Below are 26818 nucleotides of genomic sequence, written 5' to 3'. Positions count from 1 at the left end.
GCAGTCAGTCAGCAAGACTACTCACTCACCTCATAGCCCTTTTCCAGCAGGAACTCTGCCAAGTATGAGCCATCCTAATGAGAAGATAGGAAAATGTTATGAAAGTGTTAGGACCGTCTTTATCTCTATGTGGAAGCTGTCAGCTTCGGTCGTCTTAAGAATACTGTAACTCAGAAATGAACTTATATTACAATTACTTTCCTACTTGGAAAGTTCAGTGAAGTCAATCAGTTATATGTTAATCCATCAAGGAATTTAGCACTTCAAATCATGCCTTTGTTTTTCAGCATACAGAACAATAGACGATTAATTCATTGAGACTAGCTATTATTCTCTACTTTTAATTTGTCATGTTGGAAAATGAAGTGTATTATGTAAAGAAGATAGATATCTTTATATGTAAGTTTTACAACAGCTTAGTAGTCCACAATTCCTGGAGAGCAGTATGGAAATGGACTTGAAGAAGGAGTTTAATGACCTTTTTGCAAGTTATCAGTTAAGATCAGAAAGAGAGGAGATTGTGTGGAAGAAACTCAAGATTGCCTGGTCTTGATTCTCTTTAGTGTAAGGGAATCTTTGTCAGACTGTCAAGTAATTCTGAAATTATATCCAAAAACAATAGAATAGAGTTATAGTTCTTGTGCTGTCTATTTCCTGACCTAGTTCTGTTGTGACTGCAACACCTGTAACTAAAAGAATTTATTCTGCAGCAAAACCATTGTTAAAATCATCAAAGATCTGCAGTGTAAGTATCCCAACACAGCTTTCAAATAATTCATGTGCAGAGGGACTACACATGTGCACATACATCCACTTCCAATAAATCTAGGTAAAATTATACATGTTTTTATAGCAGAATAATAAGGATGTTTAGCCTTGAGTAGGCCCCATTTATAGTATGCTTCACACGACATTGAGCAGGATATGGACATAGTAGAAGCAGGACAAGTTTGCAAAACTAGAAAAATATGGAGAAGTCATGTGAATATTGCTGTGAGTTAATTTTAGTTATAGATTTTTTTTCGTATTTCATGCCCTATTTTCTTTGCCACATTATTGTTCTTTTTCTGACCTTCCATAAAATTGTTTATATCAAAAAAGAATAGTGTAAGAGGTATACAGGTATACTTTTAGAAGCTTTTCATTATCTATAGAGTTTCTTTAATAATATAAGTAGTCCATGTTGAATGACAATTGGAACTGCAACTCATTCAGTTAAAAAGTCTCTAAGTGAAATCTTGTTTGTGGTTAACAATCTTTCTTCAGCTTTCTTTTGCTTTACAGACCAGGAAAGGTATAAATGAGAGGACTGGAGGCAAAGTTACAAAGTCTGCAAAGGTGGGGAAAGGGAAGTAAGCAATTTCTGTAGACAATCTTTCCTTTGCCTGACCCTTCCCCCCATCACCCGCTGCAATGCGGAGAGATTGGAGAGAAATGGATTTCAAGAGAGTCTTGAAAGTCTTCGACTTAAACCGGTGCTTAATAACATTCAACATTCCAATTTACAATAATCTCAAAAATAAAATTACTTAGAACCCATTCTCAAAGTTATGACTACCACACACACTCCCTGTGTCCACATGATCGCATTTCAGGTGCTTGACAACAGGTCACATTTACAGTTGGTTGTAGCATCTCATGGTCATGTGACCATAATTTGCAACATTTTTTCCCATTTGCCAGCAACCATTTGCCAAACCACTACAATGGTTTGCTAACAACCAAAGTGACTCGCTTTATAACTATCATAAAAAAAGTTGCAAAATTAGGTCAGGTCACATGATTATCCACTTAATGACAGCAACAACTTATGATCGAAATTCAGGGCTCAATTGTGGTTGTAAGACGAGGACTAGCTGTACGCTGTTTGTTCTTCTCCATGTCAAAAGTACTGCAGTCGCATTGGAGAAAGGTCACTGAATGAATAATCATTCAATGATGAATATCTACATCACAAGTTTCTATTATTACAAATATAAAATCCATCGACTTCCAGGAAACTACAACGTTATAAATATTTATGTGAACATTTTAAGAAAACACTTTAAGCTATAAGCTGCCACATGAAAGAAAGCAAAAATGATAAAAAGTATCTAATTGTTCAATTTGAAACCTGAGAAATATTAGATAGCTTTATATGAATTAATAAAACTCAAGATCATTCATTATTCTACCAAAGAAGTATTGCATAAACCCAATTTGAATGAGCATATATTATACAAATCACACATATCATTTTTCACTCAGAGGGTGAATGGGGGAGGAATAAGTATGTTTGCTTCATTCAAGGCAATAACGGAAAATTTAAAATATTTACTATTCTGATTTGAACATGTAAGTTATTACAAATCAAACACAAAAAGAGAAGGTTTGCAGATTACTTAACTTTTTGATGCAAAATAGGCCTAAACACAAAAGTATTCCATCAAATAAGGTTTTATTCTTTTCACCTAAGCTGTTTTAAACTTATGAACCTTGCTGGAACATTTTAAACTAGCTATGGCATTCATTTCCTTTGTATTTCCTGTCCAGGCTTATCAACTGACAGAAAACGACAAGATAAGTAAGTAGGAAACTAATAATTTCTAATTCCACAATGTTATTGCTAATTTGTTATTTAACTATTTAATGTAATAATTAGGACTTACTACATTAGAGCAATCTGTATCATTAGCCTTGATTTCTTTGCAGCAAAATGCTATAGTGAACATCTTACTCAAATAATCCCACAGACTGGATATTTACAATTTCATTTTGTCTCTGGAGTTTCAAATACTCCAAATTGATCATCTTGTATATATATTTATGCATAGCCATTTTGATTTAAATATTTAAGAAAATCCAAGACTTTTAGTTTTTGGAGTTTGTAACATGGAAAAATCCACATGAACAACTACTAAAGGATGCTCCTAAAGGATTCTTTTACAGATTGCACTGTACCTTGCTTATATGTGTTTTCCAAACATTTTCAGTTGCAGGATCCAATCTGGGTTGGTCACCGGGACCAGAGGTTTTATCTACAGAGCAGTTCTAGATAGAGAGGAGTTCCCTGACGATGGGCTCCACCACGAGTTCAAAAGCTCAGAAGAGAAAACCTCTGGTCCCGGTGACCGACCCAGATTGGATCCTGCAACTTTATCCTGGCACATGTATATTTGTCTTCATTCGTGATTTTCAGTTACTACCAAGTGGAAAAAAAATGAAAAAAATTGAGGCAAGTGCAGCCAAACAGGATACAACACACAATTGCTACCGTGATTTATAAAAAAAATTAGCAGTCTCTCAATATGAATCAAAAATTGAAATTTCACTGTCTTCATTATATTTATTTATTTTATTTTATTTTAATTCTATTTATATCCCGCCCTTCTCCGAAGACTCGGGGCGGCTTACAAGCTTAGCAGTAGCCTTCATTCTATGTATATGCCTGCTTATTAGGGCTTTCACACACACCCCCAAGCGGCATTATTACAAAGTCAGCTTAACTGCCCCCAACAATCTGGGACCTCATATAAACTTGATATCTGAGTATTCTGTGAATGAATGAATGAATGAATGAATGAATGAATGAATCTACTTTTACAGGGCAGGTCTTCTTAAGTATCTTTCTCTGACTATTAAACCGCTCTTGTCTCTCCTGTCTGTAGAAATTCTTACCCCAAGGTCATTCACATATTCCATTACAGCTAGTCTTCTGCCTGTCCTACATAGTGGCTAATACAGTTCTTACACTACGTGTTGTAGATGACTCTTATTTTTTCTTCTTGGGCTACTGGGTCTTTTGGTTTATTAAAATGTTTTGGAGGACTTTAATTTGGAGGGCAATATGTTGATACTATGTGGTTGTAAGAGTGTATTGGTGGTTTCTAACATATTTTTGATGGTTGGTAGTGTTATCCTTTTCATAGTTTGTGTTGTGCTGTAGTGAGTTGAATGGTCAAGAGATTTTTTGATAAAGTAGCATGGGTATCCTTTTTTTTTAAGATGTTGTATAGGCTCTCTGTTTCATTTTTCTGGTGTTCTGGGCTGTTGCAGTGTGTTTTTACTTCTCTCAATAATGTCCTGACACAGCTCTTCTTGTGGAAAGTTGGTAATAGAGCACTTGATTAATGTGGGTTGTTTTTCGATAGAAGAACATATTAGTGGAAGAACAGGCTGGATTTAGATCTGGGCTCCATAAAAGGCAACTGCTTCGTTCTACACCACTTATTACTAAATATACAACAGATGGTAAACACCTGTTCAGATCTTTCATAGATCTTAGTGGGGTACTTGACTGTATAAACAGAGATTTTATTGAAGAAGCTGGCCAAGCTAATATGGAACCCAGACTTCATTAGCAGAAGAAGCTGTGTTTAGAAAATCAATGCAGCAGATGGTCAACCATCTCTGGACTTGGAGGCAAATTAGATGTTGTAAGTTCACATGGGAGATCTTCAAAGAAAATCACTATCATATGCTAAGTGGTTAGATCCTGAAGTGGCTCCATTTAATTTAATTTAATCAGAATAGAGCTGCAAGGCACCTTGGAGGTCTTCTATTCCAACCCCTTACTCAAACAGGAGATCCTATACCCTTTCAGATAAGTAGCTGTCCAGTATTTTTTTAAAAATCTCCAGTGATGAAACACCCACAATTTCTGAAGGCAAAAGCTGTTCCACTGGTTAACTGTCCTGTTAGGAAGTTTTTCCTTAGTTATTATTAGCTATCCATTTTTGCTGTTATCATCCGTTGCTGTTAACTTCTATTCTCTCTTGTGATTTTTAATTTTTTTTAATAATGACTGTTTTTTATGTGTTTACTGTTTCATAATTTTGTTTGTACATTGCCTAGAGTAATTTTTCGTAAGATGGACAGCCTTATAAATTTGATCAATTAATCTAGTAATAAAAAACTTCCCTAAAGAAAGTGATGTAGTGCTGGCAAATACTTTCATCCATATGTCCATAAAGTCGTTAGGAAATGAGCTCTACTTAAAGACTTGATTGTACTTTTGGGGACGCAGAACGATAGAATCTATGTACTTCTAAACTGTCTTTTAGATTCCCATTTATATATTTTAAAGCCGCAGAATGGAAAATGTGTAAAATCTCGTCAGAAAGAAATGAAGTGAGTAATTCTGGTGCAGCTTTAAGTGAGCAACTACTAGGGTCCATAGTGGTGCAGTGGCTGGAATACAGTTGAGAAGCCTAGCTTCCAAGAACTTTACCTCTAATACCTCAGTGAGGCCAAGATGTAACAGGGAGATAAATTATATTTGAATCAGATAGTCCCTATGTAAAAGGGATGCATACCATATTGAGCTTTATAAGTGGTAATCAGCAATTTGAACTGGACTTGCAAATCAACTGGCAGCTAGGGGCACTCCCACAGTAACATTACTCTGCTATGCTGTTGTTGACCAGATACAAGATATCCTCTCTGTATATTTTGAATTGTCTTCAAGCATCCCGATAAAAAACAGAATAGAAACACAAGTTAAGATAGGCAAGAAAATGGTAAGTGAGCACCTGTCCAGCCTAGACAAATCACCAGGACCAGATGGATTAGACCCCCAAGATTCTCAAGGAACTGGCAGATGTGATCTCAGATATGAAAGGAAATGCAAAATTTGAACAGACAGAACAGGTACTTTTGTTTATATAATCCTTCTGAGGTACTGGAGTATTTAATAAACTGTTACCAAGAATTCCAAGTTTATATGGAAAATGCTATTTCACTGTTATGTGGTACCCACATGTGTCCTTTTTCATACTGTTCAGAAAAGAGTTATCCTGAGATCCATACAATCCAGGGTTTGTTTTAAGTGTGTTCTGATGAATAAGCCAAAATGGCTGGGTTCACAGAATACATTTGGCAAAAAACAAAAGATATTGTAGCTTTGCATGCTCAGACAGCACACAAAATGGCAGAAGAACAATATTTTAGAAAGCTATGCTTAAAAATATTTAGCAGGAGATCGGAGACAGCTATAAACAGACTAACAGCCAAGAATTCAAGTTCTTAACTTTCTGCCAACCAGATGGTGAATTTAAAATTACATTTATGACTAATGTTAACACTGAACCAGTTTAGGATGTTAATGGAAAACCTCACACAGAAACTAGGACCACAGTCATTTACAAGCCAACCTTTTTGCAATCTTCTGGATGTGAATAATGAACCACAGAGGCTTGTGAGCTAGCCAAAAGGTAACAAGACTTGTCACATATGCTGACATGGATAAGTATAAATCCTATAATATGTGATGACAAAACCAAGCTACACTTTTTCCATTCAGTTACACCAATGTATTTCCAAACACCCCACCTGGAAAGTAGTTGAAGTAGAGACCTGGGAAGTAGCCACAAATTTAGCAAGATAGTCTGGCCTATGTCTACCTTGGAAATTACTGGAATTACTCTCATACTTCAAAGCATACTGTATACTTAAATATTGTTCATTTCTTTTTTACACAGCTGAACTCATTTTAGCAATTGTCTACCTATATTCGTTTTTTACCCTTTTACTTCAATATGGCATACACAGGTAATCCTCAGAGACCACAATTGGGACCGACAACTAAGTCATTAAGCAAAGCAGTCAGTAAGTGAAACTGCAAATGTACTTATGATCTTATTACAGTTTCCCTTTGCTTTACAAGCCTGCAAAGATTGTATATCTTTTTTAAAACAAAGTCCAGTTGTTTTTTGAAAAAGCACCTTTGGGACAGTGGAAAGGAGGCAGCATTCTCCACTACTGTGGATCATGTCCAATTTAAATGTGCTGAACATGAGTTCCTGTGCAGACGTTTTGGAACAGCAGCTGGTATAGAATGCCATAGGACATCATGGGGCATGATTCAGAATCAGAGTGCTTAAAAAATGCAGCCTAGTGACATTTAAAAGATGGTATTCTAGCATACTGCTTAAAATGTAATACAATCCCATTTACTAGCTAAAAGAAAGCAAAAAATGTGATGAAACACATAGATTTCATACTGCTAGGACATTTGAGACAACTGAATATGAAGGGTCTGTAAACCCTTTATAACATTTCAGTAGCTTTTTAACATTCTACTAGCCGTCCTCTAGAAATACTTCAAAACACAATTTGCATTTTATTCTTTTCATTCTGAATGTGCTTGCACATAACATGAAATAAAGATGATAAGCTTTCTCACTTTTTTCTTAGGAGTTACTTCTAGAATAAAATAATTTTATATAATAATCTGATTCCTATAAAACAGAATACATAAAGTTAATTTAGATAGTTACAATGTACGTTGTCAGGTAGCTTATACATTAACCACTGTAAAGATATGTAATCTTAAATGTCTACAAAATGTTCCTTTCTAAATGGCCATATGGAATTTTGTATCTAGTTTGCCTAGAAATTTTTTTATTTCTTTGCATTGCTCATTGTGAAAAGCATACAAACCAAACACGCATTACTGTGCTTTATGTTTCATCTGCAAAAGGACAAGGATATTACGTTATAAACAAATATTTGCTACTAAGCTATGAAACCAAATTCAGTTTCTATTTTTATTTTATTTATTTTTATTTTAATTCCATTTATATCCCGCCCTTCTCTGAAGACTCAGGGCGGCTTACAAGCTTAGCAGTAGCCTTCATTCTATGTATATGCCTGCTTATTAGGGCTTTCACACACACCCCAAGCGGCATTATTACAAAGTCAGCTTAATTGCCCCCAACAATCTGGGTCCTCATTTTACCTACCTGGGAAGGATGGAAGGCTGAGTCAACCTTGAGCCTGGTGGGACTCGAACCTGCACTAATTGCAGGCAGCTGGTGTTACTTAAGGAGGCATTAGCCCACTGCTGCACCAAGGCTCAGTTTCTAATCAAACTGAAAGCAAATAGTGGAAAATTCTATTTTACCTCTTTCAGAAATTGTTCTTATTGTTATTGTACTTCGTTCCAATTTTTTTTAATCCTATTAAAACAAAGGTTCACCTAAACCTGAGACTATAATGGAAGTTTTAAGTCAAGTGCTGGAACATACCTATCAAGATGTTCAAAAATCTCTTTCAAAACACTAAAAACAACTCACAACAGTGGAGAAATTAGTAAATATTTAAATGTGTATTCTTTCATAAAGTTATTTGCAGCTTTTAACGTAGCACAAATAGGCTTCAGTTTTTGCCCAAATTATTAGTTCGTAATAACAGTGTTGCTAAATATTCCACCTGAAAAAATTAGCTTTTGGACAAACTTAATTTAAATTATTTTAGGTTTGTTGTTGTAAAAATTTCTAATTATTTATTTTATTGCTACTATGATTTATGGCTCATAAAATTAAAAATATAGGTAGACTAATTATTAAATTTAGTTCCTTTTTCAACTAATCCAATGATTATTATCAATTGCTAGATTTATAGCCCACCTTGTTTATACAAGGTAGTATGCACAATGTTCCATCCTCCCATTTTATTTCACCATAACAATAACCTGTAAGGTATATTGGGCTGACAGAGACAGAATAACTGGCCTAAATCACCCAGTGAGCCTGAAGGTGGACTAAAATGTGGGTCTCCACTCCACTCCTAGTTCAATACTTTAACCAATATACCACATCAACTCTTTAATTTAATTCAGACATATGTACAGCATAAATACAAACGATACAAATTAGGCAGTTTTCCAATTTATACACTTAAGCCATCTGCTGGCATACCTGCTTCACTGCAGTGAATCGCTGTAATTGCCAGAATTTCATGAAAACCATTTCATTTCTATCCATGTTGATACCGCAAAATTCCTACACAGTACAACTGAGTAATACTGAAAACAAAACTTTCATTTGTTTTTGGAAACATGCTATAGGTTTCTGGTTATACAACAGATCGGCTGTTTTAAAAGCTACTTTGTGAATCTACGTATGGTAGTTTTTTTCATCTCTCACAACATGTGTGATAAATCTTATAAAACTTTCCTCTCATTCCCTAATAATACACCACTTCACTAGAAATTATATTGATTTAATACTGAAAAAGAACAATTCTCATTCCTAAGCTATATACAGATAATCCTTGACTTATGACCGGTCAAAGTTACAATGGACTCCAAAAAAAGACTACTTATGACCCAGGTTCAAAGTTCCAATGTAAGTGCCCTCCTCCCGAGGATACATAACTGCATTTTGGTTGCTTGGTAAGTGGTCTGCATTTATGGCATTTATTTTTGTAGCACCCCATGGTCACATGACTGTGATGGTTTTACTTCGTTTCCAGCAAAACCCATGGCAAACAACGGGTTCGCTTAATACCCGTGGTGTTCACTTAACAACCGCAGTGTTCACTTATCAACTGCTGCAAAAAGAATTGTAAAATCAGGTGCAGTCAAGTGATGTTCCAATTTACAACTCTCATGATTTATGACTGAACTTACGCAGAGATTTATGGTCGTAAGTCGAGGACTACCTGTATCAAATTATTATCAAATGCATGCATTTTACACTCCATCTTAATACACCGGACTAAGTTCAAAACATTACAATATACAAACATCTGCCATCAATTCTTTTAAACAAATACATTATGCACCTTCAATCAGCCCCCTCCCTTCAGCAATGTGAAATAATTGGAGCACATTTGTTACTGAAATTCAGGCTAAAACATGACTTACACTGCAATGGCAGAAATAAAAACACTTGCTTCAAGCATTAGAGTAGACAAACCAAATTCAGTCCCTGGGCCAGAAGTCTCAAAACTGAATGATATAAAAAAGACAAAATATAGTATCTATTGTGGCCTTGAATTGAAAATAGAGAGTGAATAAAACCTTCTTCCTCATCATCTAGCTTGATTATTAAAAGTTTTAAAAGGCCTTCTTATTCTGAAAGAATCAGCAGTAGAAAAAAAACATGATGTACATATTAAAGACAGGGTGTTTTCCAGTTTGGAGCAGGGTCTTCACATTTGGCCCTTTTATGACTAGTGGACTTCAACTCTCAGAATTCCTCAGCCATCCTGTCTGGCTGAGGAATTCTGGGAGTTGAAGTCCACAAGTCATAAAAGGGCCAAGTTTGAAGACTCTTGGTTTGGAGGGACCTTATGAGAAGGACAGAATGGATGCCAAACTTGTTTCCTTTTCAGAATCCATATAACATTCCTTTATACTTAGCTATTTTATTTTTCTCTATTTATATATTTGCTGAAATAACGGCTCTTTTTATTTTTAAAAATGTAATTCCTCATACAAGTAAAAAATAAAAATCTAAAATGTTAGTTCACTTTCAAATGAATGAGAAGGATATGATATGAACTTTTAAGAGTTACAGAAAGACTTAACGTTCGGGGAAATACTATTCAATATAGCAGGGGTGTCAAACTCAATTTCATCGAGGGCCGCATCAGCATTGCGGTTGCCCTCAGGGGGCCAGGTGGGTATGGCCAGGGTGGCCGTGGCCTACTGGGTGGGCGTGGCCAGCTCTACATTGTTCGCAACAAGGGTGCCTATGGGGGCCTAGGCAGGAATGGGACAGATCTGAGGGTCTCTGGTGGGCCAGGGCCAAGACAGAGGGGGCCGTTCCCTCACTGTTTCCAGGATGGCTTCGCAGGCCACATGAAACAACTTCGCGGGCCGGATCCGGCCCCCGGGCCTTGTGTTTCACATGTCTGCAATATAGGGTGTGAGAATGAATTGATAGTTTTCGAACCCCAAATAGTTTCATTTTAGATTTTTTTTTTAATCCCATTTATATCCCGCCTTTCTCTGAAGACTCAGGGCGGCTTACAATCTAAGCACAAATCAATGTGCTTAGCAATAGCCTTCATTCTATGTATATGCCTGCTTATTAGGGCTTTCGCCCCCTCCCCCCAAGCAGCATTATTACAAAGTCAGCTTATTGCCCCCAACAATCTGGGTCCTCATTTTACCTACCTCGGAAGGATGGAAGGCTGAGTCAACCTTGAGCCTGGTGGGATGCGAACCTGCACTAATTGCAGGCAGCTGGTGTTACTTAAGGAGGCATTAGCCCACTGCTCCACCAAGGATTACAGAGCCATTTCACTTAGTAGTCCTGCATTTTATTTCTAGTTATTGATAGTTAAAAATATTAATAGCTTAGAACTTACATAGTTCTTTACAATCCAGAACTTCCACAGTTAATTAGAATGTGGAAAGCAATAGGTATAGATTGAGATCTGAACTTATCCTTCAAAGAGTTGGAAGGAACATTGGAGGTCTTCTAGTCCAGCCCCCGCTCAAGCAGGAAACCCTGTACCATTTCAGACAAATGGCTGTCCAGTCTATTCTTAAAAATCTGCAGTAATGGAGCACCCACAATTTCTGCAGACAAACCATTCCACTGGTTAATTGCTCTAGCAAAATTTATCCTTAATTCTAGGTTGGTTCTCTCCTTGATTAGTTTTTAGCCATTGCTTCTTGTCATGCCTTCAGATGCTTTGGAGAATAGGTTGACACCCCCCTCTTCCTTGTGGCTGCCCCTTAAACAACAAAAATGCTTCTTTGTTACATAGGAATGAGGAGATTCAGTTCGCTCTCCCATTGGGAAAAAGTAGGAAATTATTTAGCCAGACTTCCTCTTCTTGCATTTCCCAGTGCTATTTAGATACTTACGGAGGATTTGCTATCCTCTGAACCATCTTTTCAGGAATAGAGATATAAAAAGGAAATGGGACAAGATTACTTCCTACAACCTTATCTGAAAAGTAGAATTTTATGTGCAGGACAAGTAATTTGAGTAAAATGATATGTTCTTCTTAGTATAATATAGTACTAGATAATTTAATTACAAATTCTATTACACATTTCTATTTCCAGGTGAAAACAACAAATTTATCATCTCATAAGTTTTCATAAATTGCAGTCCACTTTTAAATTTCTAATCTTTAAGAGAGCATATTTTATTTATAAAAGAATTGGTTCACTGATGAACTAACTAGTCTGTTGACATTTTTAACCATGCCACAAATTCATTTATGCACCTTATACACAATTTCATTTATACATTCATAATACACCTAAGCATAATATATTTGAGAACTCAAGATGGAAGATACAAATTTACATTTAATATAATAGCTCTATATTAATAAGCAAATGTTTTTTCTGTAATAATAATGAAGTCAAAGTTTAGAAATTTTGGAAATTCTTTAAAAATCATTTGTATAGAAGTAAGCCAAACTAAATATCATTAAGTAAAAATATTTCAATCTCCTATGCTCAAGACTGAAACAAGTTTACTTGGAACCAAGTTACACTAAAATCAGTTGAAATAATTTGTGAGTACTCGTATTTAGAACTAGCCTTTCTTAGTGCTTTCCTTTCATTTAGAAGGAGATGTTAAAGAAACGTATTTAATGGCATGCAATTGACCACCTAAAAATAGTAGTATAAAATAATACATATATCATGTTACTCTTTCTGCTTATTTTAAATAGCAGAAGATTTACATAAAAAGAGGTAACTTTGTAACATTATATCTTGATTAATGCTGGGTTTTAATTCATACTTCAGTCCTTCCTTTAATTTACAAACCACTAATAACAATTTTATTCAAGTTTTAAAAACTGTATTAATAACTGGAAAAAATGGCAATCTGCTATTAAATACTCGCATCAGGACTCCCAATGTCAATGTCAGCACCCCACCGTCCTGTGCGCTCCCACAGAGAGGGCCTCCTCAGGGTGCCACCGCTCAAGGAGTGTCGGCTGGTGGCCCCCAGGGGGAGGGCATTCTCAGTGGGTGCGCCAGCCCTCTGGAACAGCTTACCAACCGAAATCCGGATGGCCCCCGACCTCCGCACCTTCCGGCGCGACTTAAAAACCTTCCTGTTCCAGCAGTCCGGCCTGGCATGATAGCTTTAATTGGGGTCCCAGTTTGTTTTACTATTGTTTTTTATTGTTCAATCTGTATCTCTCCCTTCCTCTGTACACCGCCCCGAGTCCCTCGGGAGAAGGGCGGTTTATAAAAACAAACAAATAAGTAAATAAATAAATCCCCAATTTCACCTTATGAATATAAACCTCCTAATACACGTAATACCTGTGCTATACATTACATCATTATGCAAATCCAGCAAAAACTCATTTTTGACTCATATCCTAGTTCCCTGTCAACAGCACAGAAAAAAACCAAAGGCTTTCATTTTGCATATCTTAAATCATAGGCTGTTTAACCCTCCAGAAAACGTAGCTGATTTGCATTTTATATACTTAAATAAATCTAACCCAGTTCTAAAAAAAATTAGCTTCCTAAGAGGAAATAGATCTTACTTGTCTAGACTGTGAATTTAAAACAAACTTTGCCTCTATTTTTGTTTTTAAAAGGTCAGAATAATTTTCTGTTGCAGAGAAACACAGCTATTTTGCTCCTAACACTAAATAACATGTCAGATCTGAACTACTCAAAGAGTATATTTTCTTGCTGTTCATAATTATGCATTAGTATATTTGATTGTTTTTTCAGCTACCTATCCAAAACATTAAGACTTCCCTTCTCATGCCAATACAGTATATTATACAGCAGTGTGAATGAAAACCTTAAAAATGATCCCAAAGAGCAGTGTAGTAAATACTTAATGTGTCCCACAAAAATCATGATGGTCACATACATACAAAATCCACAATCCACATTATGGCAATTTATTTATCAGGCTAAATGACAATTAACGAAAATATTACCTTTCTAAAACATTATTTAAATAGTGCAACAGAATAGTGTTTCTTTTCTTAGCTTTCATTTTTATTAGCTAATAATACTGTAGTATAGTATTGTTTAAGTTTTTTTAAAAAAATGATAGAATAAAGACACCAAAAAATTCTACATTATCTATCTATCTATCATCTATCTATCTATCTATCTATCTATCTATCTATCTATCTATCTATCTATCTATCTATCTCAATACAATTTATTTTTTTTATTTTTTTATTTTAATTCCATTTATATCCCGCCCTTCTCCGAAGGCTCAGGGCAGCTTTACAAAATTTAACTTCATTGAACGTACTTTGAGATTGTTTTGTAGCTCATTTAGAAATTTAACTTATTCTAACTTTTTAAATAGACTTAATTTCTCATTTTGTGGGGAGTGGATGAATGACAAGAGTGATTAGGAAGCATAATCTCACCAGAATGTAAATTGTATGCCAATATCTTATTTGTGCATATAACATGCACAAATGGCCACCTATAAATTTATGTTTAAAAGAAAGAATAGATTAAGGAATGCATCATTTCATTATTTTTAACACAGAAGCAGTGGTGAAATTCTCTTATTCGATGCAGGCCTGGGCCTCTGAGGCTAGAATGGACTTCTGGAAGTGGCATCCATGCACTTCCGGTGGGCCTTTCTAGGCCTGGGAGGCCTCCTCCAGACCTCTGAGGCCTAGATTGGACTTCCGGAAGTGGTATCCACAGACTTTTTGCAGGCCGTTCTAGGCCTGGGAAATCTCCTCCAGGCTTCCGAGGCCTAGACTGGACTTCTGGAAGCCAGCTAGTTCTCCGAATGCAGCAAAATTTAACTACCGGTTCTACCAAACTGGTGCGAACTGGCAGAATCTCACCACTGCACAGAAGTTATACTTAAAACAATGATATGAAGATTTATATGCAGTATTTTAATCCAAGACTATAAACAGTTGCCCATTTTATGTAAAACATAATAGCATTCCTCTACTATAATATTATCAGAGCCAGTTTGGCCTAGTGGTTAAGACAACAGGCTGGAAAACAGGAGACCATAAGTTCAAGTCCCATCTTAACCATGAAAGCCAGTTAGGGGACTTTGGCCCAGTCACGGTCTCTTAGCCCAACCCACCACACAGAGTTGTTATTGTAGGGAAAACAATATAGAAGGGGAAAGCACATTGGTAGTCCTTGATTTACAACAGTTCATTTAGTGACTGTTCAAAGTTACAACAGCACTGAAAAATGTGACTTATGACAGTTTTTCACAGTTACAACCTTTGCAGCATCCCCATGATCATGTGATCAAAATTCAGATGCTTGGCAACTGGTTCATATTTATGAACGCTGCTGTGTCCCAAGCTCATATGATCCCCTTTTGGCAAGCAAAGTCAATGGGAAAGCCACACTGGGTTACTAACTTATCAACTGCAGTGATTCACTTAACAACTGTGGCAAGAAAAGTCACAAAATCGGGCAAAAGTCACTTAACAAATGTTTCATTTTACAACAGAAATTTTGTGATCATAAGTCGAGGACTACCTAAACCTATATTAAGTGAAAAGTACTTTCTGATAAGTGGCATTGGGTAATCAAGGAAAAGGGAAAAGGTTTGGGAAGCACCAACTTAAACCTTTAATTTGCAACCAGCTAGGTGAGAGTTACCAGTAATCTACAACTTTCATATCTAAGAGAAAGATCTGTATGAGGGTGACTTAGTAGAGAAAAATGTCAGAGCCTCTTTCAAAAATATGACGCAATGCATTAGAGATATAACGGTAAGCAAGTCACATTTGTTATGAAATCATATAATTGCTAATATAAGATAAATAGGATTTTCAAAAGTTGAATTTAGATTCTAGATCCCAGACTAAATGTACCGTACTTCAAAATTATATCTTATTTATGTAACTGCTATACAGAAAAATAACTTTAGGAACTCTGCATTAGTTTCAAGGAATACACGTTATTTACATTTATATGACTAAAAATATATATGATCTTAAAACTGGTTCTCTCTACCACAACATGTAACATAAATAAAAGTCATTATTTTATGAATACATTAACATTGTTCCATGTGTATGAAAGTTTAATGCTTATTTCTCTTCTTACAGACCCAAGAACTAGACCTAAAACTGCTGTCTTCTAATAAACCAGACTTAAAAAAAAGAAAATATAAATTATGATAAAATGATTTTTCATTCCAATAATAAACAACACTTCCAAAAAAAGTTGCAGGATGATATGATATATATATACGGTATACACAATAATCTTAATGTTCACAGAATGCAGTTTTAAAGTGAGAAATCAAAGAAAGTGAGCCTCAAAACACTCACAATAATTCAACAATGTATCTATTATACAATGCCTGGTAGAAATCTGTCTAGAGTAGCTTAATTACAGGAAGTCAGGCATGAAAGCTCTGGTTTCCGGTTTATGCAGTAATGGTACAAATGTGAAAAAAGGCAGCAATTATAGAAGCATATTTAAAAGAAACTTCTATCACTTTCCTAATGTAGGTAAGTAGCTTTTGATTGATTTGATTTTAATTGTTCTAAGTAAAGGACTTGTGAATGTTGCTTTACTAAAACCTGCTACAGCTTTTTCATGGTCATATAAATTATTTTATTTCCTTTGAACCATTTCTAAACTCATTCTGTCTAAAACAAATAATAATATGAGTCTCTCCCAACTATCCATACTTTCTTTACCACAGGTATATTGAACTCAGGAATATGAGTGGAGTCCTATTAAACACTACTCTGGATGTAATCTAAGATTCCTCAGGCAAAATATATCTAAATTAGTCTGGAGAGAATGAACTTCATGATAACTTTGGATCACGTCTTTTGTGCAGTGATGGAATTCAAATATCTGAACAACCGGTTCTCTGTGTGGACACCACTTCCAGAAGTCTGTTCTGGGCCTGGGCCTCTGAGGCCCAAAAGGGACTTCCGGAAGTGGCACCCACACACTTCCGATGGGCCGTTCTGGGCCTGGAAGGCCTCTCCCAGGCCTCCAAGGCTCAGAAGGGACTTCTGGAAGTGGCGTCCATGCACTTCGGGTGGGCTGTTCTGGGCCTGGGATCATGTCTTTTGTGCAGTGATGGAATTCAAATATCTGAACAACCAGTTCTCTGTGTGGACGCCACTTCCAGAAGTCTGTTCTGGGCTTGGGCCTCTGAGGCCCAGAAGGGACTTCTGGAAGTGGCGTCCACGCACTTTGGGTGGGCCGTTCTGGGCCTGGGAGGCCTCCCCCAGGCCTCCAAGGCTCAGAACGGACCTCCGGAAGCAGCATCTACAATACAATAAAAATTAAAAGTGAGGATATTGGCAGAAGCTAATATCCAAAGCTGAAAACCTTAAGATCTTTCAAAAAGTGAACAAAGAGGACAGACATCTCAATTTGGCACAGGGATTACCTCCTAAAGTACAGCAATTACAGGGAAAGCTTGAAGCTGAGCCATCGTGAGACAAACCAATGGCAACTGTTGCCCAATCTCCTCAGAAGACCTCAATGAGAAACAGGTAGGAGGGAATGCACTATTTCAGAAGGAGGGAACCAAGCCCAATATAGTAGGGCACTTTGTATATTACCCAGAAACAAATGTGCAGACGATTCAAGATGCAACATCATCTGAAGTCCCATTTAGCTTCCAAATTCTTTAATGACAGCTTTCTGACACTATTGTAATACAGGTCAGGTTATGAATATTAAACAATACTAACTATATTATCAATGCTGGGTAAGATGGGCCAGTAGAGTGCTAAGAACATTTTCTTCCAGGAAAGGATGCAGCTGACCTATCAACCAAAGCTGATACCTGTAGAACACACTCCCTCCTAGCTATTGCCTTGGTCTGGGAAATTTCTTCATTCTCATGGCTAAAGAGAAGTTTCCTGAAGACGGGCTCCAGCACGAGTCCAAAATCTCAGATGATTAAAAACCTCTGGACCCAGATTGGATCCTGCAACGTTATCCTGGCACAAGTATATTCGTCTTCTTCATTTCTGTTCCTTCTGAGAAAGTTCTATTCAAACCAAGAAAACCTCTCTCTGAATCAAGATAACTATCACTGGAAGTTAAATACTAGTTTATAAATTGCCCATTTCCAATGTAACCATTATAGTCTTCTGTGGAATAAGTATAATTATAATCTTCTTTAAAGACAAAGGTATGCCATCTTCCTTCACGTATTATGTTTATTTGTTACAGCACCTGGGATGTTAAAAAAGAACGTAAAGAACTACCCTGGCAAAAAGTTACAAGCCAAATTAAATAAGGCTACAGAATACAAATGGTGGAATATCCCTTTCCAGGCAACTTGACAGCACTCTTGAGTGTTATAAATTGAAATCCATCTACTTTATACAAATGGAATGGCAAAATATCTCCTGACTCTGCATTAGAGATGAGATCTAGACTAGCTCAAATGCAATACTGGCAAAACCCTATTCATAACAACATTGTTTTAAACTAGTTTCCCATATGTGATTGATTATAAAACATAACATCCTAATAAATGTTAATAACATTATTTAGTGTTTAAGCAGCATTTCTTTATGTAAATTTTATTGGTTTTTATAAGGGTGGGGAGGAAAATGAAGGGATAGGGTGTGGGGTTGGGATAGCGGGAAAGTTGGGGGAGGGGTTGGGGTTTCCCCCAATTACATTCAATATTTAGCAAATAGCATATTGTCTGGGTTGATATATATCAATAGAAGTAGTAAGAATAATTATTGATAACAGTAATAGATATAGCAAATTATAGTAAATAATGTTAAATTTTCAATCTATAATATTTTTCTTAGTAGAATAAGGTCAAAAATAAGTATCACATTCCTTTCTCTCTAATTCGTTTGTCTACCCATTGATAAAATTTATTCCAGGTTCTATAGTAGACTAAATGCTCTTTTTCTTTAATCTCTAAAGTTAATCTATCCATTTCTGCACAGTCTAATATTTTCTTAATTAGCATCAGTTGGTAAACTCTCATTTTTCCAATATTGGGCATACATAATTCTCGCTGCTGTTAATACATGTAATATTAAATGCCCAGTCTCTTTATTATAATTGGGATCTATCATTCCTAACAAAAACAATTCTGGTTTAAATTCTATTTGTTTTTTTAACCATCTTCTCGAACCATAAATGTATCTTAAGCCAGAACTTTTTAGCTTTAGAACATGTCCACCAGAGATAATAATAGGTACCTGGTCTTTGGCTGCATTTCCAACAAACATTTGGAGAATTTTTAAACATTTTCGCTAGTCTCACTGGTGTAATGTGCCATCTATAAAACATTTTATACAAATTTTCTTTACATGATACAGCTTTAATCTAATATTTCTATCTCATAACTTTTCCCATTCTTCAAGTTCTATAGTGACCAACATTTTTTGCCCAAATTATCATTGTTTCTTTAATTTGTTTTTCCTCCATTTTTAGATTAAGCAGAAATCTGTAAAGTTTTTTAATCAGCTTCTCATCTGTTTTTAACAATACATGATCGAGTTCTGTCTGTTCATTGTAGAGCCCCGTTGTTTTCAAGTCTTTTTCATATCTTGTTTGAATTTGTAAGTATGGCCACCATGCTAAATCAATACCTTGTTGATATAGGTCTTGTCTAGATTTCAATCTTCCTTCATTATCCAATAAGTCCTTATATGTTAAAAGTTTATCATAATTAATTAAGTTTGGGTAAGCAAAAGCTTCCATTGTTGAAAGCCATTCAGGTATCTTAATATAAGTTTTTACCTTTATTTTTTCCCATTCTAAGAGAAGTGCTGAAAATATCTATGCCATCTATATCTAGATTCTATGGGCTTTATTCTTCCCATACCATAAGAAGGCATGCCAGCTGATCTGCAGGTCATGCCTCTCAAGATATAATAGTCTTTTATCTCTGAGTGTTATCCATTCTTTAATCCACATTAGAATAGCTGCTTGGTAATATAACTTCCAATCTTGGAGTCCCAGTCCTCCCCTTTCTCTAACGTCTTGTAACATTTTCACTTTAATTCGTGCTTTTTTCAAATAAATTTCATAGTATGGTGTTCAGTTCGTCAAAGAAAGGTTTTTCTAATTTTACGGGAATGGTTTGAAATAGAAAAAGTATTTTTGGTAAAATGATCATTTTAATTGTAGCTATTCTCCTCAGCATTGAAAGTTGAAGGTTTTTCCAGTTTTCTAAGTCCAGTTTTATTTGTTTTAGTAATTTTATGTAGTTATCCTCTTTTATTGTTGCATATCTTGCTGATAAGTAAATTCCCAAATACTTAACTTTTTTGGCTATTGGAAGGTTTTTTTTCTCAAGATGCATTTTCTATTTTACTGTTAAGTTCTTTGTCAAAACTTTAGTTTTTTCTCTATCTATTATCAAACCTGCTACATCACCATATTGTTCTATTGTATGCAGCAATTTTGTGCTCGTTTCCAAAGGTTCTTCCAATATAAAAACCAAGTCATCTGCAAATGCTTATAATTTATATTTTTCACCCTTTATCTCTAGTCCTTTAATCTCAGAGTCTTGTCTAATGTTTCTGTTCAATACTTCCAAAGTTAGCATAAATAGTAGTGGGGATACAACAGGTCATTTTTATTGGATTATGGTCTACCCAGTCATTGGCTTCAATTTACACCTCTTGAATCATTGATTTCAAGTCCAATGAGATCCATATCATATCAATTCTTGACCATGATTTCTGTCTATTTGAGTAAAATGTATATTGTAATTTCTCTGGGTTTCTCTCTCGCCATATGTCTAACATGCTAAATTCTTCTACCATTTTAAAAAATGCTCTAGGTAATAGATTTCCTCCTTTCCTTCCTTGCTTGGCACTTTTGTAGTCTGAAGATCCATCCACAATTGCATTAAAGTCTCCCATTTTGCAAAAATTTTGGCAGTTCAGATCTAGTATTTTGTTATAAAGTTTAAGATAAAATTGTTCTTGTTTATCGTTAAGTGCATATATTCCAATGATTAGTATTTGCTTTTGATCCGTCATAATTTCCACCATTAAAATTCTCCCCTCTTGGTCCACATAAATTTGTTTCTTTGATATAAAGGGCTACTCCTCTTTTCTTTTGGGATGCCGATGCAAAGAAAAGTTTGCCTATTTTTGGTTGCTCTAGAATTTTGGTATGTTGCCTCTTAATGTGCGTTTCTTGGAGACAAATTATATCCATATTTAATTTTTGTAACCGTGTGAAATTTTTTCTTCTTTTTGAGGGGAAATTTAGGCCATTAATATTTACTGATAGTATCCCCATCTCTTCCATCCTTTTCAATTATATCTGGGTCTTAATCTTCTAGTCAATCTTATCTGTCTCTGGTCTCTTGGTCTTGCACCTTCTTCTGAATAGGCATATGTGGTTTGGGTTTCTTTGATTTCTTCCCTCTCTTTTTTTTTAAACAAGTTTTATTGGTTTTTCAGTTAAAATCTACATATTTAGAAAGCATCATGATGACTGAGTAATCAGAGATTCAGTAACAGAGTTTTCAGTACATAATTCAGGTTACATTATCAAAACATCCTTCTCAATTTCCCTTAACATTTCATACAACCAGTTTAAACTAATAAATTTCTAGAAGTAGCATGGTCAGTTGAAAAATTTGTCAATTCAATTTCATTGAGATATATCTATGTCCTGTTATTAAAGTTTACCTAATTTTAATTTTAATTATATTATTCAAATTTAGCCTTTAACATCCCAAATAATATTCACCACCCAAATTTCCCTTATTTCATTACAGCAAAAACTATAGCATCTAACATGTACACAGTGGCTGGGTAGCTATGTTCTACCTAATAAATGTTGTCTGTTTCACATCCTAATACATCACACATTACTGACAGGACCACAGCCTATGTTTATCAATCTAGAACTATTTATACACAACCAGATTCTGCTTTAAATTTTAGCTAATTCTTAATTCTTGAATAGAATAATCAAACGTCTTTTAACATCAAACGTGGGATCTATAAACCAAATTTCCATTATGTCAGTGCACAAATTATAATGTCTAAAATAAGCCTAATAAATACATAAACACATTCTAATTCTATCTCATAAACATTTTCTATTTTAGATCCTGATAGATCACTGATTACTACAAGGATAGATAATCTTTAATAGTTCTCTAAGAACTCACTTTTAAAATCTAACTTGGGCTTTCTTTTTTTGCCAATCAGGTTTCCAGACCAAGGCCTTTGAATTGCCAGATAGGTCTCCCTTCGCTCCAATACATATTATTTGAATCGAAGGAGGCCATCTAGCCATCAGTGGTCCACATAAACCAAACCATTTGTAAGCATTATGTTGTTGCCCTGTTAGTTCTAGTCTCTGTATTTGCTCTAAAAACTTTATTTTCAGTTCGGTCTGGATTCCTGTTCTGTCTGGGTTCATTTGCTTTAAATAGAGAGCCTTATCCAATTTTGTAATTAATGCTTGGCTATCCAGGCTTTCAGGAAGCTGTCTTTGTTGATCTTCTATGTTCTCTATGTTAACATCACTATCTTTGCACATTACCTTTTCCCATAGTATGTTGTTGGTCCTTAAGGTTATTTGCCATAGTGATAATTCCTTGTACGTTTAAAGTTGTCGGTTCTTTGGACAATTGTTGCTTATATTCCTCTGTCTCAATAGTAATATCTTCCAATTTTATGATATTCTGAAGTGTAAATTCTTTAGTTGCAGTCTGGGTTTATGCTTAATGAGGTAAAGAAGAATCCTAGAGTGTCAGCTAAAGACCTACAGAAATCTCTGGCACATGCTAACATTTTTGTTGACACATCTACAATAAGGAAAACATTAAACAAGAATGGAGTACATGGGAGTACACCACGGAGGAAGCCATTGCTGTCCAAAAAAAATATTGCAACACGTTTGAAGTTCACAAAAGAGCACCTGGATGTTCCACAGCACTACTGGCAAAATATACTGTGGACAGATGAAACCAAAATTGAGTTGTTTGGGAAAAACACACACCACTATGTGTGGAGAAAAAAAGGCACAGCACACCAACATCAAAACATCATCCCCACTGTAAAACATGGCGGAGGGAGCATCATGGTTTGGGGCTGCTTTGCTGCCTCAGGGCCTGGACGGATTGTTGTCATTGATGGAAAAATGAATTCCAGAGTTTATCAGGACATTTTGCAGGAAAACGTACGACCATCTGTCCGCCAACTGAAGCTCTGCAGAGGATGGGTGATGCAACAGGACAATGACCCAAAGCATACAAGTAATTCAACACAACTGTCAGGACCCACCTCAATCCACATCTTAGGAAATAAGAACTCTTGGATGCAAGTTTAGTCCAAAAGGAAAATGTTTACTAGGAAGGAATCGATTGTGGGAATACAAGACGGAATCTGAGAAAAGTTACATTTCAATCCTATATAAACCATTCCCATTCCAGTCCCTCCCCTCATCCATTTGGTCAGGCTGTCGTCAGTTGCTAGGTGTCAGGTCCTTCCATGGGAAAGGGAACTCTCCTTGGTTTTATGGTTATTGCTTCCCTTTTCAGTTGTAAATGAAGATACAAACCAGATCTGTCTGTCCCCCTCCCTTCCCCCGTTAAAACATCCCCTGTTGTTTGAAAATCGCTTTAGTAACCATCCTCTCCCCCCCCCTCGGAGAGATGGCAGAATCCCCAGTAATAGCACATTGTTCTACCTATACAATTATGAAATGTGATATAAATGGATTCTGACATTCGGCTCTCCTTTCAGAAAAAAGATGAGTCCATCTGTGGGGAAAGAAAACATATAAATGTTAGCCTGGTTTGTTTGGATATTCTGTATGAAACCTCTTAAGCAACTTAGGTGCTTTAACATGGAGTTTGTTAACCCACTCGTTTTCTGAGGAGGGGAGGTGTTTCCATGCCACTAAATATTGTATCATTCCATGGTGTTTTCTGGAATCTAAGGTTTCTTTCACTTCAAAATGTTGTTCTCCTTCCACCATGATGGGGGGTGGTGGTGGTGGGATTTTTTCTCGTAGTGGAGATTGTTGTTCTCTCTTTAATAGACTGCAGTGGAAGGTTGGGTGTATTCGTCTAAGATTTTTGGGTAGTTCTAATTCAACTGTTACTGGGTTTATGATTCTTTTAATTGGAAAGGGTCCAATATATTTTGGTCCTAGTTTTTTACAGGGTTGGAGTGATTTCAGGTATTTTGTGGATAAATATACCATCTCTCCTACCCTAAATGGTGTGGGATCGGTTCTTTTTTTGTCTGCCTGTGTCTTGTATGCTTTTCTGGCATCTTCCAACGCTTTCCTAACGATTGGCCATGTATTTTGTAATTGAGCAATCCATTCCTTCAGATCAGGGATAACCGGTTCTTTTGGGGTTAGTTCTGGTATTGGGTTGAAACTCTGGCCTGTAGCTACTTGAAAAGGAGTGTAACTTGTGCTTGAGTGGACTGCATTATTATATGCTACTTCTGCAAAAGGCAGTAGGTCCGTCCAGTCGGACTGCTGAAAATTAATATAGCATCTCAGATATTGTTCAAGTATATTATTAAGTCTTTCAGAAGCTCCGTCTGTCTGAGGATGGTGACTAGATGACAGTCCTTGGGTGGTTCCTAAGAGGGATAAAAATTCTTTCCAAAATGCCGATGTAAATTGCACCCCTCTGTCAGATATGATGCGTTGTGGTACCCCGTGCAATCTGTAAATATGCTGTACAAAAAGTTTTGCTAATGCTTTTGCAGTCGGGATTTTTTGGCAAGGTATGAAGTGTACTTGCTTAGAGAACAGATCTGTGACAGTCCAGACTACGGTGTTTCCATTACTTTCTGGCAGTTCTACGATAAAATCCATGGCTATTTCTTTCCATGGGGCTGAGGGGTTTGCCACCGGTTGTAACAGACCTGGCGGTTTCCCTTGCAGTCTTTTGGCCATCGCACAAATTTGACAGCTACCCACATAGCTTTCTATGTCCTTTTTCATAGATGGCCACCAAAATTGCCTTTTAGTTAAGTGTAAGGTTTTTACAAAGCCAAAGTGTCCTGCTGATTTTGTATCATGGCACAGTTGCATGAAATTGATTCTCTGTGTGGCAGGTATATATAGCTTCTCCCCCACCCACGGCAGTCCATCTTTAATTGTGCACACATGTTTATTTTTCTGGAACCATTCATCACTTTCCAAAGATTTCCTGAATTCTATTCCAGTTTGGCTATCTACCTTCGGCTTCATTTTTTCTTGTGCCCTGGTGGTGACTGGTGCTGCCAGTTGTTGTTCCGGTACAAGTGGTTTAAAGTCAGTAACTCTTGTGCTGTTATATTGGGGCATGCGGGATAATGCATCTGCAAGGAAGTTCTTTCCCCCCGGTAAGTGTTTGAGAGTGAAATTGAATCGGTGAAAATGTTGGGACCAGCAGGCTTGCTTAGGAGTGAGCTTCCTGGGCGTTTTTAGTGCTTCCAAATTGTTGTGGTCTGTCCAGACCTGGAAAGGTATTTTATTTCCTTCTAAAAATTGGCGCCATGTTAGTAATGCCCACCTCAACGAGAATGCCTCTTTTTCCCATATTGGCCAGCGTTGTTCTGTGTCTGTGAGTTTTCTGGATGTGTATGCGCATGGTTGCAATGTCCCCCCATCATTTTCTTGTAATAGTACGGCTCCTACCGCTACATCACTCGCATCTGCCTGTATTACAAAAGGTTTGTCGGGATCTGGGTGTTTTAGGACAGGTTCAGCAGAAAAAAGTCTCTTTAGCCTCTCAAATGCTGCTTGACATTCCATTGACCATTTCAGAGGCTGGCTGGGTTTCACGGGTGACCCCCCTTCGTTTTCAACAAATTTGTGAGGGGCATGGCTATTTGGCCAAATGCGGGGATGAATTGGCGGTAGAAGTTTGCAAACCCCAGGAAACTTTGCAATTGCTTCCGTGTGCGGGGTGGTGCCCACTCTAGTACTGCCCTGACCTTCTCAGGGTCCATTTCGATGCCCTCTGGAGATATGCGATATCCCAGGTAGTCGATTTTTTCCTGATGGAATTCACACTTCGATAATTTAGCATATAAGTGGGCAGCTCGCAACTTCTTCAGGACTGCTCTGACTAGTTTGATATGTTCCTCTTTGGTTTCTGTGAAGATAAGGATGTCATCGAGGTAAACCAGGACCCCCTTATATAGGTGCTCTCTCAGCACGTCATTAATTAATTGCATAAAGACTGCGGGGGCCCCTTGCAGTCCGAATGGCAATACTTTGAATTGATAGCACCCCATTGGGCAGTTGAATGCAGTCTTCCATTCGTCTCCTTCCTTAATCCTAATACGGTAGTATGCTTCCCTCAGGTCTAGTTTGGTAAAAATCTTTCCTTTCGATAGGTGGGATAACATATCCTTCATTAGGGGAAGGGGGTACAGATTACATTCACTAATTGTGTTCAAATTTCTATAGTCCACAACCAAACAAAAGGACCCATCCTTCTTCTCCCTGAACAGAACCGGGGCGGCCACTTTGGGTTTGGCAGGCTCAATAAATCCTCTTTCTAAGTTTTTCTTTATGAATCTCTCCATTTCTGCCATTTCCCTTGGGCTCATGGCATACATCCTGGGTTTTGGGAGTTTTGCCCCAGGTTTGAATTCTATGGTGCAGTCTGTGGGGCGGTGGGGGGGAAGCTCATCTGCTCTTTCCTCACTGAAAACCTCAGCCAGGTCCCTGTATTCCTCCGGTATCTCTGGTAATCCCTTCTCTTTCCCCACTGCTGCTGTCTCCTCCCTCTGGGTTGGGGGGGTGCTTTTGGAGTCTACGTTCTTCTGCCCCCCCTTTGGGAAGTTGAGTTCTGCTGTCCTCCAGTTTATCCCGGGGTTCCATTTCTTCAGCCATTCCAGTCCTAGGATCATTGGGCATTCCATGCCTGGGGCCACTATAAACGTTATGTCCTCCTCATGGGGCCCCAGTGATAGGTGGATTGGTAAAGTGGCTAGGGTGGCTGGTCCTCCCCCTGCTATTGTCCCATCTAATTGACTAAAAGAGATTGGATGTTTTAGCCTCCTCACTGGGATGCTCAATCTCTCCACCAGCGTTGGGCTGATAAGGCAGCGGATGCACCCAGAGTCCATCAGAGCTTTTATTTTGGCTGCTTCAGGCATAGGGGAAGCTAATATAGTCACTGTCTTAAGTATGGGTGGAAGGGGTCCA

At 37.0% G+C, this 26818-nt stretch overlaps 1 protein-coding gene across 4 annotated transcripts in view; it reads right to left on the bottom strand.

Annotated features, from left to right (window-relative positions):
• Positions 1 to 26818, bottom strand: part of GMDS (GDP-mannose 4,6-dehydratase) — a 293913-nt gene that overhangs the window by 261746 nt on the left and 5349 nt on the right. For all 4 annotated transcript variants that reach the window (XM_083358402.1, XM_083358403.1, XM_083358400.1 and 1 more), the window contains exon 2: positions 30 to 74. Coding sequence is in view for 2 of the 4 variants with exons in the window: in XM_083358400.1 (XP_083214526.1) it covers positions 30 to 74 (45 nt within the window). In the remaining 2 variants the exon portion in view is untranslated. The remainder of the gene's footprint in view (positions 1 to 29; positions 75 to 26818) is intronic.

The sequence above is a fragment of the Vipera ursinii genome (genome assembly GCF_947247035.1).
Source record: "Vipera ursinii genome assembly, chromosome: 3".
Lineage (NCBI taxonomy): Eukaryota > Metazoa > Chordata > Lepidosauria > Squamata > Viperidae > Vipera > Vipera ursinii.
The sequence above is the reverse complement of the archived record's forward strand: the minus strand, read 5'-3'. Positions and strand labels throughout refer to the sequence as shown.